At 37.2% G+C, this 15,674-nt stretch overlaps 2 protein-coding genes across 23 annotated transcripts in view; one reads left to right on the top strand and one right to left on the bottom strand.

The window, feature by feature from the left end:
- Positions 1-15,674, top strand: part of LOC125242987 (gastrula zinc finger protein XlCGF26.1-like) — a 204,154-nt gene that overhangs the window by 149,160 nt on the left and 39,320 nt on the right. The window lies entirely within an intron of this gene.
- LOC125243078 lies at positions 130-13,125 on the bottom strand. 22 transcript variants are annotated; one of them, XM_048152524.1, is made up of 17 exons: positions 12,581-13,125; positions 12,371-12,448; positions 11,949-11,977; positions 11,544-11,716; positions 6,351-6,464; positions 5,634-5,823; positions 5,327-5,484; positions 5,145-5,246; positions 4,657-4,889; positions 4,397-4,575; positions 4,214-4,304; positions 3,925-4,070; positions 3,714-3,797; positions 3,544-3,635; positions 3,395-3,467; positions 2,390-3,314; positions 130-540 (listed from the first exon to the last, which is right to left on the bottom strand). In XM_048152524.1, exons 1-11 carry the CDS (start codon positions 12,713-12,715, stop codon positions 4,226-4,228), a joined length of 1,470 nt encoding a protein of 489 aa, XP_048008481.1. In that variant the 5' UTR covers positions 12,716-13,125; the 3' UTR covers positions 130-540; positions 2,390-3,314; positions 3,395-3,467; positions 3,544-3,635; positions 3,714-3,797; positions 3,925-4,070; positions 4,214-4,225. The 22 variants fall into 22 exon arrangements, with proteins under 22 accessions (XP_048008481.1, XP_048008489.1, XP_048008500.1 ...); XM_048152532.1 differs by having other exon boundaries at positions 2,390-3,296; XM_048152543.1 differs by having other exon boundaries at positions 3,403-3,467.

Genomic DNA, 15,674 nt, shown 5'->3' with positions numbered 1-15,674 from the left:
GATTAGTTAGTTTGTTAGTGTTTGTTGTTCTCGTTCATGTTCGCTGTTTGAGCAGCACGTGTCGTGATTCACTGAATCATTTCTCAAAGTGTTTGATTCAATTGACTCCGAGTTGAAAAGTTCAGTTTCTCCATCATGACTCTCCAGAGACTGAACTCGTGTTCATGATAAACTGATTTATATATAGAGAGAGAGAAATGAGACGCAGGTTTACTGTTTCTCATCAGTGGATATGAGTTTTACCAAAGTTCATTTAAGACTGTATAATTCTATAGTCTTTGGTTTTACTCAAACAAATATCCTTCATTACAGTTAGATAAAGAATCACAATGTTACATTAAATAGTGAATAAACTCATTTAACATCGCTTGTAAAACTATTAAAAAAAACAATTAAAACTGTTTCTGTCGATTAAAACCGATTAAATTCTTAAAACAAACCTTTCTTCAGCAGAATAACAGCAGATGCAGGAGCGCGGCGCAGTCTTATGACGTCATGTCGTCACTCCAAAATAAAGGTCCTGTTCACACACAGCATTGTCTACAATCACAGAAGTGCATAAAAATCCAACAATTTTTCTTTGTAGTAAAATTAAAACAGTGACAAATATGATACAAACAAACGTGTTAAAAAGGTTGTTTGAGTTCATAAAGCAGAGTTCATTCATGTGTCCGAATTGAAACACATTTAAACTCAGTGTGTTTTACCAATATATAAAATGTGAACAAATTTTAGTTTAAACATGGGTATAAAATGTGTAAAAAGTCTTTCAAGGATAAGTTTAAGTAAAAGAAGTAATCAGTATTAAATGTAATTCATTCAATGCCAAAAATTATTGGTAAAAGGTTCAGTCAAAAAAAAATGTAATCTTTCATATATTTGTAATTAAATCAATAGCAAATAAAGTTTTCAGTGTCAAGGGTGATTAGTGTGAGTTGCTGTCTATGTAATGATTCAAATTCTGTGATGCTCTTAAAAGAGACTGTCGGTTCTGTTTTGTGCTTTTATGTGGTTGTCAGGTTTGTTGTTTAGACAAAATCAAAAAGGAAGAAAAAGAAATTATCTTTTTTTAAGAAATTATATTAGAAAAAGCAAATATCTATATTTTCATAGGTGTGTACTACAGATGCGTGGATCACGGTATCCGTGGGGCGGTAATTAAAAATAACAGTCAATTAAATGCAGGTGGGTCACTGGCGGATGAGACAAAAATCATGAATGTTTTGATGTTTGGATAGTTCACCCAAAAATGAAAATGTGATATTTATCTGCTTACCCCCAGCGCATCCAAGATGTAGGTGACTTTGTTTCTTCAGTAGAATACAAATGATGATTTTGCTGTCTATCAGTCTTATAATGTGTGTCAATGGGAACTTCGGCTATAAAAAATAAAACTTACATAGACAAATCCAAATTAAACCCTGCAGCTCGTGACGACACATTGATGTCCTAAGACATGAAACGATTGGTTTGTGCGAGAAACCTTAATGAGCTTAATGAGTGTGAGACATCACTGCCGTTGTCAGAGCGCGATCAGACCTCAGTAAAGGAGTGCTGTATTAAGAGGTAAAAATTTATATAAATACTGTTCGGTTTCTCTTACAAACTGAGCTTTATTTACTCTTATAGATGATGTTCCCATCCACTACCATTATTTGAATGACAGACGCCAACGTCGGAGTTAAAAATCATCATTTGTGTTCTACTGAAGAAACAAAGTCACCTACATCTTGGATGCGCTGGGGGTAAGCAGATAAACATCACATTTTCTTTTTTTGGGTGAACTATCCCTTTAATAAAGACAGTAACTCTCATTTCATGGTAAAATGCAATGAATGTGCATCACGCTTACTTTCCTTTTCAAAAACAGCATCTCTCTTCAGGGAAAACCAATAAAGGAAAACATTTGTCGAGCGCAACTCCTAGTGGACATTATAGAATGCATCTATAGAAAATCTACATGAGATATTGCTCAATTCTTCGTCAGGTACTAATTTGCAGACACAATTGCGGGATAACTTGTTAAGCAGCAATGAAGGCAAAACAAATCTGAGAGAAAATTTTAAAAAATGTGAATTTAGAGGTTTAGTGTGAAAATGGTAAATGTGAAATTTGATCATTTAGAGGCTAATGATGCATAATTAATAAATCAATAAAAAACATGATCGAATTATATGTAAATAATAAAATGAATTATAAAAACGTGTATGGCTAAATCTCTGTTGTTTTCTGCTGGTATTTGAGCACATGGCATGGACTACTGACTCTCAGCTAACTGTCCTCAGGTCGAGGTGTAGATGAAGATGATCACACTGTGTTTGGTGGTACTGTGTGTGACAGAAGCAGAGAGACTGTCTGAATGTTGTGTGTTTTGTATGATGACACACACCGTCCCAAACTGGTCAGAGGTGGGCGAAGGGAACTCTCCAGCACAGGTCCTCTTTATAAAGAGGGTCTCCATTTATCTATTGATGAAATGAAAATAAAATCCCATATTAGACTCAGACGGTCTGTGTGGCAAGAATAACTGGAGCTGATGCTCAGAGACTCACAGGCAGGAACGCTTCAGCTGTAACACACACGAAAGCATGATTATCAGGTCTAAGCCCAAAAGATCCAGTACTACACACCAGTGGAAGGGAAATCGATGCACCTTCTCACCGTGACAGATAAAGACACATTGAAAGAAATGCCAGTATGAGAAGAATAAAATGAATTTAAAGGTGCTCCAGATTGTAAAATTGAATTTACCTTGGCATAGTTGAGCAGATCCATTACATACATCATTAAAAATAAGAGGTGTACTCTCATTCCTAAATGTACACCATTCTTTCCACACAGCAGGTTCTTTCAGGAGAGCTGTTAATGTGTCTTTTATGGGAATATACTGGGCATGTCACTCCTTTCTGTTTTCATCAATCCCCAGAAAAATGCATTTTGGATGCACATAGGGAAAATCTTCCTCAAAGTACTGTTTTCTCTGTTATCCATGCCATCTAGGGTTTTCAAAACATCTTCAATTTCTGTCTCAGAGAGTTTAGTTTTTGTTTGAAGAGATACTTGTAGTTGATTGTTTGTGTACTGCTGGCACACTCCACTGAGCTTATTAATCTCTTTTACAATTAACTGTACTGTGGAGGAAGGGATCAGGTGCTTCGCCTGCAACTTCATGTAAAACGTGGACAGATTTCTCATATGTAAGCTCTTCAGTTGTGCAGGGTCTAGTATATCCTCCTCACCCCATCATCATCTGCCCTTCATCTGAGTGGCTTTCAGCAACAGAGAACTGAGACACACTGTGATGCAGAAGATGACTGCCGATGATGATGGTAAACATGACATTTAAATGCATTGTAATTTCTGAAGCGTGCATAGAGGTAATGTGCCTTATTACCTTATTACCTTATTGCCAAGCTTTCTTTAAGTTCCGCTAGACTTGCAGTCTCCTCCTGAAGCCTCTGGCAAGTCTAATGCGACAGTTAAACAATACAGTTACACAAAGCTACACAATAACCACAAATTGAAACCATTTACAGAGAACACCTTCACATATCTTGCAGACAATGCCCGATGTAGTGTTGTGATTTTTTTGTAGTTCCAGGCCATAGCATGGATTGTAAGCATATCCACACGTGCTGTTGAGAGTAAATGTTGAGTGAATGTCATGCAATAAGCAATAAAAAATTACATTAGAAGAGAAATACTACAATCACCTCCTTTTGACATGTATTTAGTCGTTAAGGCACAGCGGGAGAGGTAGCTGTTCACCTGTTCAACTTCCTCCCCCGCAGTTGACCCTGTAAAAAGACATGTAAGGGATAATGTAATGTCCGCCAGTCAATATCGGATAAGTAAAGACAAGGCGAACAGGACCCTGACGCGCAGCAGAGGGACTTATCAGCAAACAATTTATTATAATCTCACCACTAAACATATTAAGCGCTTTAAGGAGGAAACTATGCCGACACACCGCAACCTCCATGCCCTCTTCGTCCAACTTGAAGGTCCTCCTAGAAGTCTCCTTTCGCTGCTGTCCATGAGGAGCTCCCATATCTGCCTTGTCCAGGTAGCTGTGATGTAAATGAAACACACTATAAACATACTGTATATATACACCTTGTATTTTGAAGTTGAGGGCAGTTTTTCACCAATGCAAAGAAAATCTGGCCTGTAAAAGCATAGTAATTTATTTAACAAATAATTTGAAACCTGCCTGTTTCACAGCTTAATGCAAGACATCAACAAATGCAGACACAGATGTGTCTTCTGCGATAAATGCCCCTTCAAAAAACAAAGAGTCGGAGCTGAGGAAGAAACGAAACAGAACATTTATCCATGCTGAATACTGAATACAAAAAAATCCAGATCAATCTATACTGGAAGAAAAAAATATCACCTTCCGTTTAGGAGAAACCGGTATAGCTTCCTGTTGCCATCCACAGAGATTGCCAACATGTCTGGGGTGCAAGCGGGGCAGGTGAAAGGTGCACCACAGGACAAGTTATCTTCCTCAAAAGCACAATAGGAAAACTCCAGGAAGCTGCGCTGCAGCGTGTCCCCGCACACTGGTCCTGACTGAAAGATGCATTATATTAAATGTTACTTTTGGAGATGTCTACATATGGTAAACAATTCTATAATATGGTGAACACTTACCTGCCCACCACACTTTGTACGATGCTCCAGCAGTTTTGCAAAGGCTTGTCTGGACAGTGCCGGTGCGATGATTTTCAGTTCTCTTACAATGCTGAAAAGATTGAGGGAATTCAAAGTAGAAGAGCTGGTGGAAGCTGGCCAGTATCCACTGTTTACGAGGTCCATGAACTCTGGAGCCCACTGCTGCTGGCATGTTTGGCATGCAAACAATGGCTGGTGCATGTCATAACGCCCTTGGGTTATAAGAAAACAAACCCATGGATACCTGAGCTTTTAGAAACAATCAGCTGGCACACTTTAAGACACTTGGGCTACATCTTGAGTAGAATCACACCAGCATAGTTCAAATAAGTATATTTTTGTTGGTTTATCATAATGACAAGATATATTCTGTAATTTTTGAGTACTGTTATTTTCATTGCAAAGCAAAGCCAAAAAAGGGGGGAAAAGCTGAATATTGAAAAAAGATTAGAGTTTAGAAATATTACCATTGATGGAAATTAAAATGACCGCTTTGCCAGGTGACACAGTTATGCTGGGGACTTCACAGGGACATTTTTGAGTCACTCTCACCGTTGGCAAAATACAAGCTAGCAAAGGAAAGATAGACACAAAATTAGCCTACTAGATTTATTAGACAAGAGTACAAAAGAGTTTTGCAATTACCTACCTTGGTCGTGTGAGCTGTATCCTCCCTCCCCTCTTACAAAATATGTGGATGGGAAAAAAGCCCTCAAGGACTGACTCCCTATCGTGGAGTGGCCATCTCCTGTGATTCTTGGTATCGCAGGTTTCACAGAACCACTGATCTGGTAGACACTTCTGCATCTAGGAACGAAATCAATGAACCAATTTAGTCATTGAATCAACTCTTTGAAACAGCCCTGATTCCACCCCTGATCCGAAACATGAAGACATCAATTAGTGATGCACTCTAAAAACCTACAAAGTATGAAAGAACATTAATGAGATCTCACCTAACAACCGCAGGCTTGCTACAAAATGGTTGGCCAACATCCTGAGTTTGGATGAGGCATTTAAGGTGGAATGGCCTTGCCTCCTTCCATCTTTGTGAGGCTTGCTGCTGCCTGAAAGTCCATGATGATGATGCCCTCTGGATTTCAGGGGAGTCAGACATCATAGCAGAGAGGCTCTCCATGTTTTTTTCTGCAAAGACAAATATTAATTTAATTGACAAAGGACCATTTCTATGCAGATCTATGATTTCATAATAATGGGTAAATATCTTGCCAATGCTTTCAGTAACATAAATTTCAAAACTTTTCCAAATCAACTTTCCCACAGTCTAGGGCCAAATTCAGCATTCTTTGAGACATGGATCAGGGTAAATTGTATCAACGTGAAAATTGAGACAGAATTCCATTGGGACAAAATTGAAACTACTACAAAAAAGTGGTTCAATAATAGGACTCATTGTGGACACAATTCGTGGCTTTGCTGATTTATAAGCAGTTGATGTGGGTACAATTGACCCTTCGCTAAGCCACGCCCGAAAACCGCCACAGGCCAATCGTGGCTTAGCAGCCCGTAACTAGGCACGGGAGGTATGGCGAGCTTTCGAGTTTTTACATGTTTTTGCCAGGATTTTACATGAATGGCAATCTAGTCTCCAATGATACAGGTGTTCCAGGATTTGTGTGAACCCTGCTTTCAGATCTCCTTCAGAAAATTACCTAATAATAATTTAAATGTATTTGACCATATTTTACCAAATTCCACTTGAGGATCAAGACTGGCTGCAGGAAGCTCTTCAGTGAGCAGGTAGTTCCCGATCTGGTTGTGTTTAACTACAACAGCACACAGAGGAATAAAACCAAGTTATACCACCAATGCATACTTTTTTGGTTGAATCTACATTTCTATACATTTCAAATACGGTGGAAATTACATTTAAAAAATAATAACAACAGAACTTGGAAATAATAAATGGAAATAATAGTACAATTAACCTGTGGATGCAATACAATACAGTTATCAAATCAAATACTGCATAAACATATTTCACATGGTTCAACCTCATTATAATGAGCTCATTATCTGGATACAAGTATATGTTACTTAAGTCTACCAGCAACACAACTTGATTTCTTGACAATGATGTGTAACCAATTACTATTAATATTATTAACCGGTAGCTGAGGCTTTGGGCCACCCTCCACGCCTCCCCCTTGGCTTGCCAAGCCCTAAAGACACCCTTTTTGGGATTGGCAGGAGGGGCAACTTGCCTCTGCTCCTCGAATTCTTTCTGGGGGTTGAAGTGAAAATCATGATTAGGCTGTTAATTTATTTTTAACAAAGGATGCAATGGATAAGAAAAAAAACTCTTACCATACACTTTATACCCTATATATTTTGAGGGAGAAAAAAATTTCAAGAAAGAATCCTTGATCAATGCATTCAGTTTGGCTGGACCAAGGAGTTCAAAAGTAAAAACCAACTCTACACCCCTTTCATGAAAATGTTTGACAGTTGAGAGCAGCTAGATGCAATCACAGACTGAATGAGTCTGAGCTACCAAGGCTTATATAATAGCCTTATATAATACTGTTTTCTAATAAGCTACAGAGTGATTATTATAGCCTAAATATTTCTTCAACCATTAAGATACAATGGATAGTTGTTTTTTGTACGTGGCAATACATAGAATAGGACCCGAATGTAGGCACTCCACTTCATTGCATCCGAAAATTCAACATCTAAAAAACACCTACCCTGGCTTCAGTCAGGAACATGTTCTAAGCTCATTTCAAGAGCCATCCATGTAATTGCCATCTTGACAGTCGGTGACACGTGTAGTGGTCATCACAGAAACGGAGAGAGGGGCAGACAGAAAAAGAAGGACAGACACTAAGATGGACAGAGGGGCAGACAGAGATAAGAGACACAGACAGAAATGAGAGACAGACCGAAAGACAAACAGTGCAAAATCCAGATAGGTTGGCGCTTAAAAGGGCCTTTGGTTGTGGTGATCTACTGGTGATCTACTAGCAGGTAGGTTGGTAGAATCTAAAAAACAAAAACAACACTCGTTTAGGGGAAGGGAGTTAATGGGACAGAGACAATGAATTTACTTAACAATGGATAAAATATACATTTTTGTGACTGGTGCAGCTAAATATAACTTTTTTTAATGAGCACTGAAGATCTCAAAAACTAAAATGGACGCAGTCTGTTCACTGAGTCTGGAGGACAACTATCAATCCACTGAAAGAAGTCCGGATAATTAAACAGAAGTTTACGTTGCAGGATTACAACCGTAAAAAAAACTGAACGGACTATTTTGTTTAGTGGAAGCAATAAAATCGTATTTAAATCAATAAACTAAACTCCTTTTTAAAATCAATATTTTGTGTCAAATGATTGATTTATTTGGTAAGAAGCCATGTAATAGGATAATGTAGAGAGATGCGGTTGTTATAGTGAATACAACCCAGAGAGGATGAAATCAGACAAATGGAAATACCAAAACAATGTCACAAAAAGTTAAATTAGGGCATAAGGCAGTCATGACAATACCCCAGCAACATACTTGACTAATACACTTTTGCATACATATTTCATCGAATTATGTAGTCTACATGTTCATGAGGTTGGCAATAATTTTGGCTTATCTTAATCAACGACTCCAGAGAGTAATAATTGGGGAGAGCTCCATAATCCGGATTTTGTAAAAAACAAAAACAAAACAGGACAACAGAAGAAACTCACTGGAGCTTTAAAAAATTTTCGGAGCTTAACTTACTGTAACAAAACTGAGCAACGTACTGTATTGCTGGTGACAAAAACACAGATTAAATGTACTTTTTTTTGCTGTAAGATGCGCAATGGTTCTTTTTTTTTTTTTCCTTTTTTTATTGCATTTTTAAAATTTACAGAATTCAATATCAAGTCCTTGACACATACTTTTACACATTTTCACATTTAGTAACAACCCAGCAAACAAGGGACGTCCCCGGACGTTGTGAACGTCCGTTAAGGTCCGCAGTAGGTCCGCTTTGTAACGTTCGCTGACCGACGTTCTGAGGACATTCAAGTCCTTGCCAGTTTGCGAAAGTCCTACTGACGTCCCTCATCTGATATTTCCATAACAACACTTGCAAAAACCAGTCGCCCATGCGTTGCCTTTTATCAACAGACCTGACACCTTGCAACTCAGACAAAGGACAAATTAAACGAAACCTATTGGATTTAAAAGAGGTCGTGTTCCTTAAAAATCCCTTTAAATATGATAATGGATTTTACAGAAACCATGTTTGTTTGTTTTTTGTTTTTTTTGTGCAGGTTGATATTATGATTTTACTGCAAGTAAAAATAGTAGGTCTATTTGAATTCGGGTCATTCTACAGAAAAGTCCACTTTTGGTATGACAAAATGTCTTAAAATGTATTTCTTTTTCTAACGTTTAAACTTACACCACATTATATTACACATTGACTTTATGAATACAAATGACAGCTTTATGATTTTTTTTTGCATGCATGCATTTAAAGACAGCATGTACTTCTCTGGCATTTTTAAAAGTTTTTATGAAATATTATTTCTCAATTTTTTCAGCACATGCAGTCAGAGTTACAAAAAAAAAAAAGATAAAACAAAAAATAAGGAGATTGTGTTTTTTTTTATATAGACAGGAAAATAAAAGGTAATTTGCGTTTGTTATTTTATACAGTTATCAGTTTTAGAATTCCTTTTTTTTTTTTTGAATTCAAGCGAGCTAGGGAGAGAGAGAGAGTAGCTTTTGGCTTATAAGAAAAACAACAACACGGCGGTCTCTTTTAAATTAACCGGGCAAATGTTGAAATTCAGCTGCTGAATGTATGTGTGTGTGCCCAATTTCTTTCTAGAAAAATAGATAACGTTAGACATATAAAGTTCCCTCCTCAATAATTAAGCTGCGAATTTTCAGTGCGAGTGCATACAAGTGCGTCTGCTTCACAATACAATAACAATAAACATAAAAGTTATACCTTTTAGTGAGCAAACGTGTCGCCCTTGCCGTGTGGTGGCTTGGAATTCCAATGGGAATCGGATATGCGTGTTTAGACGTATGTCGCATGTCCAGAGATTGGATATTTATCGGATTTAAAACCACATTTGAAAAAGCGGATCTCATGTGGATTTTTGTGTTTACATGTGTGCAACTAATTCCGATCTGTGTCAGATGTGTGCAAAGGATCGGATCTTTTGTGCCAGTTTAAACACAGCCTTCTTGATTTTACTTGCAGTTCCCCCATTGGATCCAAGAAGAGGGATCGCTTCTCGTGTGGGTACATTACCTTTTATTATTGACATGAAAACACAACATATATTAGGCAGAAACCCATGGTAGCCTATTAGTGATATTAGTGAAATTCTACAATATAGAGTATTGTGTGGATATCATTAACAATAAGTGAGAGCATGTATGCATGGCCCAATATAATTAGTAAATGGCTAATTAAGTGTATGAATTTTTTCCTCAGTAACTGTAACGGATTACAGTTACATTTATTCTGTAATTTAATTATGTTCAATTAAGTTACTCCCCAACACTGAGTGTATACATAACTATAGATACAGACATTTAAGTAGCGAGATTTGTGCAATGCTCTTGTTCTCACCACCAACATCCAATGGTGGTTTTCGTTTATGATTCCCACAATTACTTTGTGTGCCAGTGGATCAATCTGACGGTAGTCACAAAAAAACCCCAAATCTCAGTTACTCAAAAAATGCATATTTGCAACATTTACAAAATGTGAAGTCATTACAATCCAGCACATTCCCGGATTCTTCCAAATTTTTTCTTCCAGAGGCAGTTGAATTGAAATGGTTACTAGAACTCACTTGATGTTTTCATTGTCTGCACAGAGGCAGTTTCATTTTTATACTATTACCTGTATTGTTGTAGTATTGCTGAACTTCTTTGCATGACTGGCTTTGAGTTGCAAAACAATGTTGTAGCTGTCATTGTTAAATTACTAGGCGTTAGGGATTGGAAAGTAGTAATTTTGAAACGAAGAAGGGATACCCTCACTCTCAAGCTCCTTGTTGGGAAAGTAGTAATTTTGAAACGAAGAAGGGATACAATCCTTGTTGGGACTCCTCTCAATATCCCCCCCCCCCCCCCCCCCCCCCAAAAAAAAAGTTTGTATGGGCAAACTTTGGACAGAAGAACATTTTTTTCCCAGCCCATGCCTGCACTCTAAACACACACACACACACACACACACACACAAAACAGACTACTGGTAACATTATTAACATCATTGTTTATGATGTACAAATTACTACAAAAAAAAGACATTTTTCAGCTAAAGTGTGTGGGTGTGTTGTAGCTACTGAGGTGGCTACTGAGGAGGCTGATGAGGAGGAGGCTGGTGAGGCTGGTGCTGCTGTGGAGAATGGGTCCGCTGAGGCTTGGGATGATGAGGCTTTCCCGGTGCTGTTGTGGCCACTGATTTTTTTATTTTGTGAGGGATTTGGGCAATGTTTTTAAGTAAATAACTGTACCATCTTCTTTCAGCAGATCAGCACTTTTCCCTGTAGAGCCATTATAGTGAAGGGGCCAAGGAAGTTTGCTTCCAGCTTGCCACCTTTTCTTTGTTGGCTTCTAAAGTTTTGCCCTACACACCAGCTCCCATACTTTGAAGGCAGGTATAGGAGCACCGTGCTTCATACGCCTCCGTGTGCTCTCCTGCTGTTTGGTGACGTTGCCATGAACAGTTTCTTTAATTTTATCAAGGCGTTTTATGTTCTCAGACACAGTTTCCTCCTCAACAACCTCAACACTGCGGGCTACCTGTGAAAATGTTTTTACATTCTTTCATTCTATGTTTTCAACACTGTATCAATAGACCTACAGTTATTTTTAGACATGACTTTACCAACCATGAAGTGTTCTGGCACCTCTGTTGGGTACAGAGCCTCTCGGCCAAACATCAAAAAGAATGGGGAGAACTTAGTGGTGATTTGTTTTTTCTTCCTCAACCCAAACATTACTGCCTCCAAGTACTCATCCCAATTTTCCAGTTTTTGTGCCACCAGCTTGCTGAGAGCTCTACACAAAAAAAAGAAAGAAAAAGAAAGAAAGAAAAAATAATAATTTTAACTGACAGTAGAATTCTTCCAAACAGATTAATTTTTAATTTAATTTTAATTTATCCCACTTGCATTTGCTGCTGTAGATTGAAGACAATATAGTACATATGACAATAATGTACATTAAGTATATAACTACTAGATAAATATGTGTTAAAGACAGCAGTGAACATTTTTGTCATTTCCCTTACCTTTGAATTGTACCATTCATCCTCTCTACCTACATGCCGCAATCCATTTGCATCCATGGAGATCGTTTGAGGATCAAAATGTCAACAAATATAAAATGTACGGTGAACAAAGGCTCCTTTTAATTCCAAGCATGACACATACATTCTTGTTTATCTGTTAATATAAAGAGCATAAATATAACTTATATGCCAGAGAAAGGTTGCTATCCCAAACGGCGGGAAAAAGCGCTATACAACGCCTGAAATATGATTTTAAAAGAACTCTTTTGTGTTTTGTATTTTAATAAAATAACTTTAAAAAATCATTTTTGTCACAGATATGGGTTTTATTTCAAAACACTAACGGTCATGTTTCAGAAATAGATAAATATGTGTTAAATGAACAATTTCCCTTACCTTTGAATTCACACAATCCTCTCTACCAGTCCATTCGTTTGAGGATGGTACGGTGAACAAAGGCTCCTTTTAATTCCAAGCATGACACATACATTCTTGTTTATCAATATAAAGAGCATAATATAACATATTATCCCAATATTGAAATATGATTTTAAAAGAAATTCTTTAAAAATTCATTTTTGTCACAGATCAAAACACTAACATGTTTCAGAAACATTTTTTTCAAGTATTACCAAAAGTACCGCATTCACAAACACTGTGCCTGGATCAGTCAGTATCCTTTTCAGAACCTCAAACTGATGGAAGAATTTGATGATGCATTGAGCCACCTCAGCTGCTGTCTTTACCTGATGAAATGGACACAGCATGCTGTTGTTTAAACAAAATAGTTTGGCTTTAGTCAGTTAAAACTGTAACGAAGGGAACTGGACAACAGAGTTGGAGATCCATGTGCAGGCTTTATTAATATGAGCGCAGTCATACAGGCAGAGGTCAAACACCAGCAAACAGATACAAGAGGGCAAGGCAAAAGAGTAATCCAAACACAGGCAATGGTCAAGACAGGCAGCAAACGATCATCAAACAAGGAAAACAGTCCAGGGTCAAAAACAAAGGCAAGGCAACGACAAGGAAACACGGAGACAAGGTCAGATAAAGGGCTAAACAATACTCAGCAAAGTAAGTGACTGCGTCCGAAACCGCCTACTTCTCTACTATTTAGTAGGGGAAAAGCAGTAGGCGAGCGAATAAGTATTTCTAAAGCAAAAAGAGTAGGTGAAAATTACCTGGGTGACGTACTAATTCTCGTGAGATCCGGCCGTGCGTCTACTTTAAGTGCGTCCGAAACCGCCTACTCACCTACTATATAATAGGGGAAAAGCAGTAGGTGAGCGATTAAGTATGTCAGAAACCTCAGTAATCATTAATGAGTAGTCGAGGAAATTCCCGGATGGCCTACTGCTTCCACCCAGATTCTGAAGTGTTCCTCGCTGGATACTTTTCTATCCCAGGAGGCCACGGGAGAGGATACGTCATGATCAAACACGGAGGAGAAAAGCGACGCAGATGCTGTCAAATGTGAGTATTGAAAACCAAAAACACGGTTCCTTGTGTTAAAGTCACATTTGTTGCAACTACTGTAGAGTAAAGTGCTGAATGTGTAAAGATGCTAGACACTATAGTTGTGATTTTACTGTAAAAACACGTTTTATTATGTATAGATAACAGGGGAGCTCTAGTAAACACACATGAACTTAATACTCCGAAGTGGATTTACATATTCTAAACCATATATATCTTAAAGGTGCTTATTAAATGTTTATTTAACATCTGACAGGAACATCATCTTTAAGTATTATGACTTATGAGTGATGGATTATGATCTATGAGTAGAATTCACCGTCAACACTGTTTAAAATTGTCAACACAGCCTCTCTCCACTGGAAGGCTGATGAAGGAATGATGCCATCAAAGGCTTTGAGTGAGTATACTACAGAAATGAATACTAAGGCCCAATCCCAATTCTATTTTATACCCCTTCCCCTTCCCCCTACGCCTACCCCTTCCCCTTGCCCCTTGAAACAGAGTATCAAGGGGTAGGGCTGAAAATATTCCCCTAAGAAATGGGACACCACTACTAGACCGTTACACGTCATCATAAGTCGTCGCTAGCTCCTACGTCTTAGATGCGCCGATGTTTATCACACACTTCTAAGATGCCATCGATAGCTGTAGTGCTCGTTTTCTGCACGAAAACGTATGAGCCTGCGTGTTTCCTCAGGAGTCCCTGGTTGATACAGAACATACAATACTGATGAATAAGCACGCAAACTGAATGCACTTTTTGTTTATATCATGTAACGTACACGTATTTATGGACGTAACCACAACAAAGCAATACATTAATCAGGCATGCGGCAAAAAGACAAGTTAGCCGCCACCGGATTTGAATTTATGTTGTCAAATCAACACGAAAAATATAAAAAAATATGTTGTGGAACTATCATAAAGTAAAAAACATGGTAACACTTTATAATAACGTTCAGTTAACTTTTTTATTAGTAGATGATTAACAAAACATGAATATACATTTATAAATAATTGATAAGTGATATACTAATATTTTATATAAATTCAGTTAAAGTCATTTATAAATTATTTGTTAATTATGAACAAATCATTTACAAAACATGGCTATACATTCATAAATGATTAATAAGTGATATGTTAACATTTTATGAATGTTTTATTAGTTCAGTTATGAGACACTTAAAGTTATCAGTTAATGATAATCATTTACAAAACATTACAATATACGTTCATAAATGATTAATACGTGTTATGCTAACAATTTACAAATGTGTTGTAAGTTATCTTAATTAAATAAATCAAACAGATCATTAGTAGATGGTTTATAAGTTATTAGTTAAGATATTATTTATCACTTATAATAACTTAAGTATTTATGACAAATTGTTTTAGTATCATCTCAATAAACATTTGTTAATCATGAACAAATGTTGAACAAACCATTAGTAAATGATCAGTATATGATTTATTGATGAAGTTGTAAACTGGTCTGTGTTCAAAAGCACAAACATGCAGGTATGCTAAAGCACTATTTTTAAGAAGAGTAATTTATTTGTTTTGAAGTGGATAAACATTTATAAATGCCTTACAGTCATGGATTCCATGGATTATATTAAATCCTTTCACTCATCAGCACAGACTTGTGGAGTGTGTGGGGTCTATTGAAGTATCCTCTGATCCGGATTTACCCCTGAAGCTCACATCAGGTCACAGAGTTAAACACTCCATGTGTAAGAGAAGACAGCTGTCTATGCCTCACCAGTCCCACTGAAAACTACAAAGTCAACAACTTTATAGATGATGTGTAAAGGCATGAATTTTTACAAAGCTTTCTGCATCCCCTATTCTAAAGGTAAACTATTCTTCACTTGTAAATGTGTTACTACATTTGTAGACTTTCTTACCTGTTACAAATTATTTGTATATGTATACAAGTCATTTATAACTTCTGCATACCCTACTAAAGTGTAAACTATTCATCACTTATAAATGTGTTACCCATTTGTAGACCTTTCTTTCCTGTTAAAATTATTTGCATATGAAGAGTTTCGTTGCAAAACGAGATAACTCCGTTTTTTCAATTTTTCAAAATCTTGTTTTTTGGTTGTGCAATTGGGATGGGAATTGATAAGAATTTAACACCGATTCCTACGATGTTGCTTATCGATCCGATTCACGTTCTCTTATCGATTCTCATTGGGTGAGGTAATAAGTACGTGTTTGTTTGTATTAACGCTT

Source organism: Megalobrama amblycephala, linkage group LG1 (assembly GCF_018812025.1).
Source record: "Megalobrama amblycephala isolate DHTTF-2021 linkage group LG1, ASM1881202v1, whole genome shotgun sequence".
NCBI lineage: Eukaryota > Metazoa > Chordata > Actinopteri > Cypriniformes > Xenocyprididae > Megalobrama > Megalobrama amblycephala.
The sequence above is the reverse complement of the archived record's forward strand: the minus strand, read 5'-3'. Positions and strand labels throughout refer to the sequence as shown.

What these genes read in the sequence shown, in the direction of transcription:
- LOC125243078 (XM_048152369.1), bottom strand. Translation starts at nt 12,715, where the DNA reads ATGCTGTGTCCATTTCATCAGGTAAAGACAGCAGCTGAGGTGGCTCAA. An exon ending in ATCCTCAAACGAATGGACTG is followed by an intron (nt 11,978 to 12,370) that starts GTAGAGAGGATT and finishes TGCGGCATGTAG; the next exon opens with GTAGAGAGGATGAATGGTAC. An exon ending in CATTTTAATTTCCATCAATG is followed by an intron (nt 4,890 to 5,144) that starts GTAATATTTCTA and finishes TTATAACCCAAG; the next exon opens with GGCGTTATGACATGCACCAG.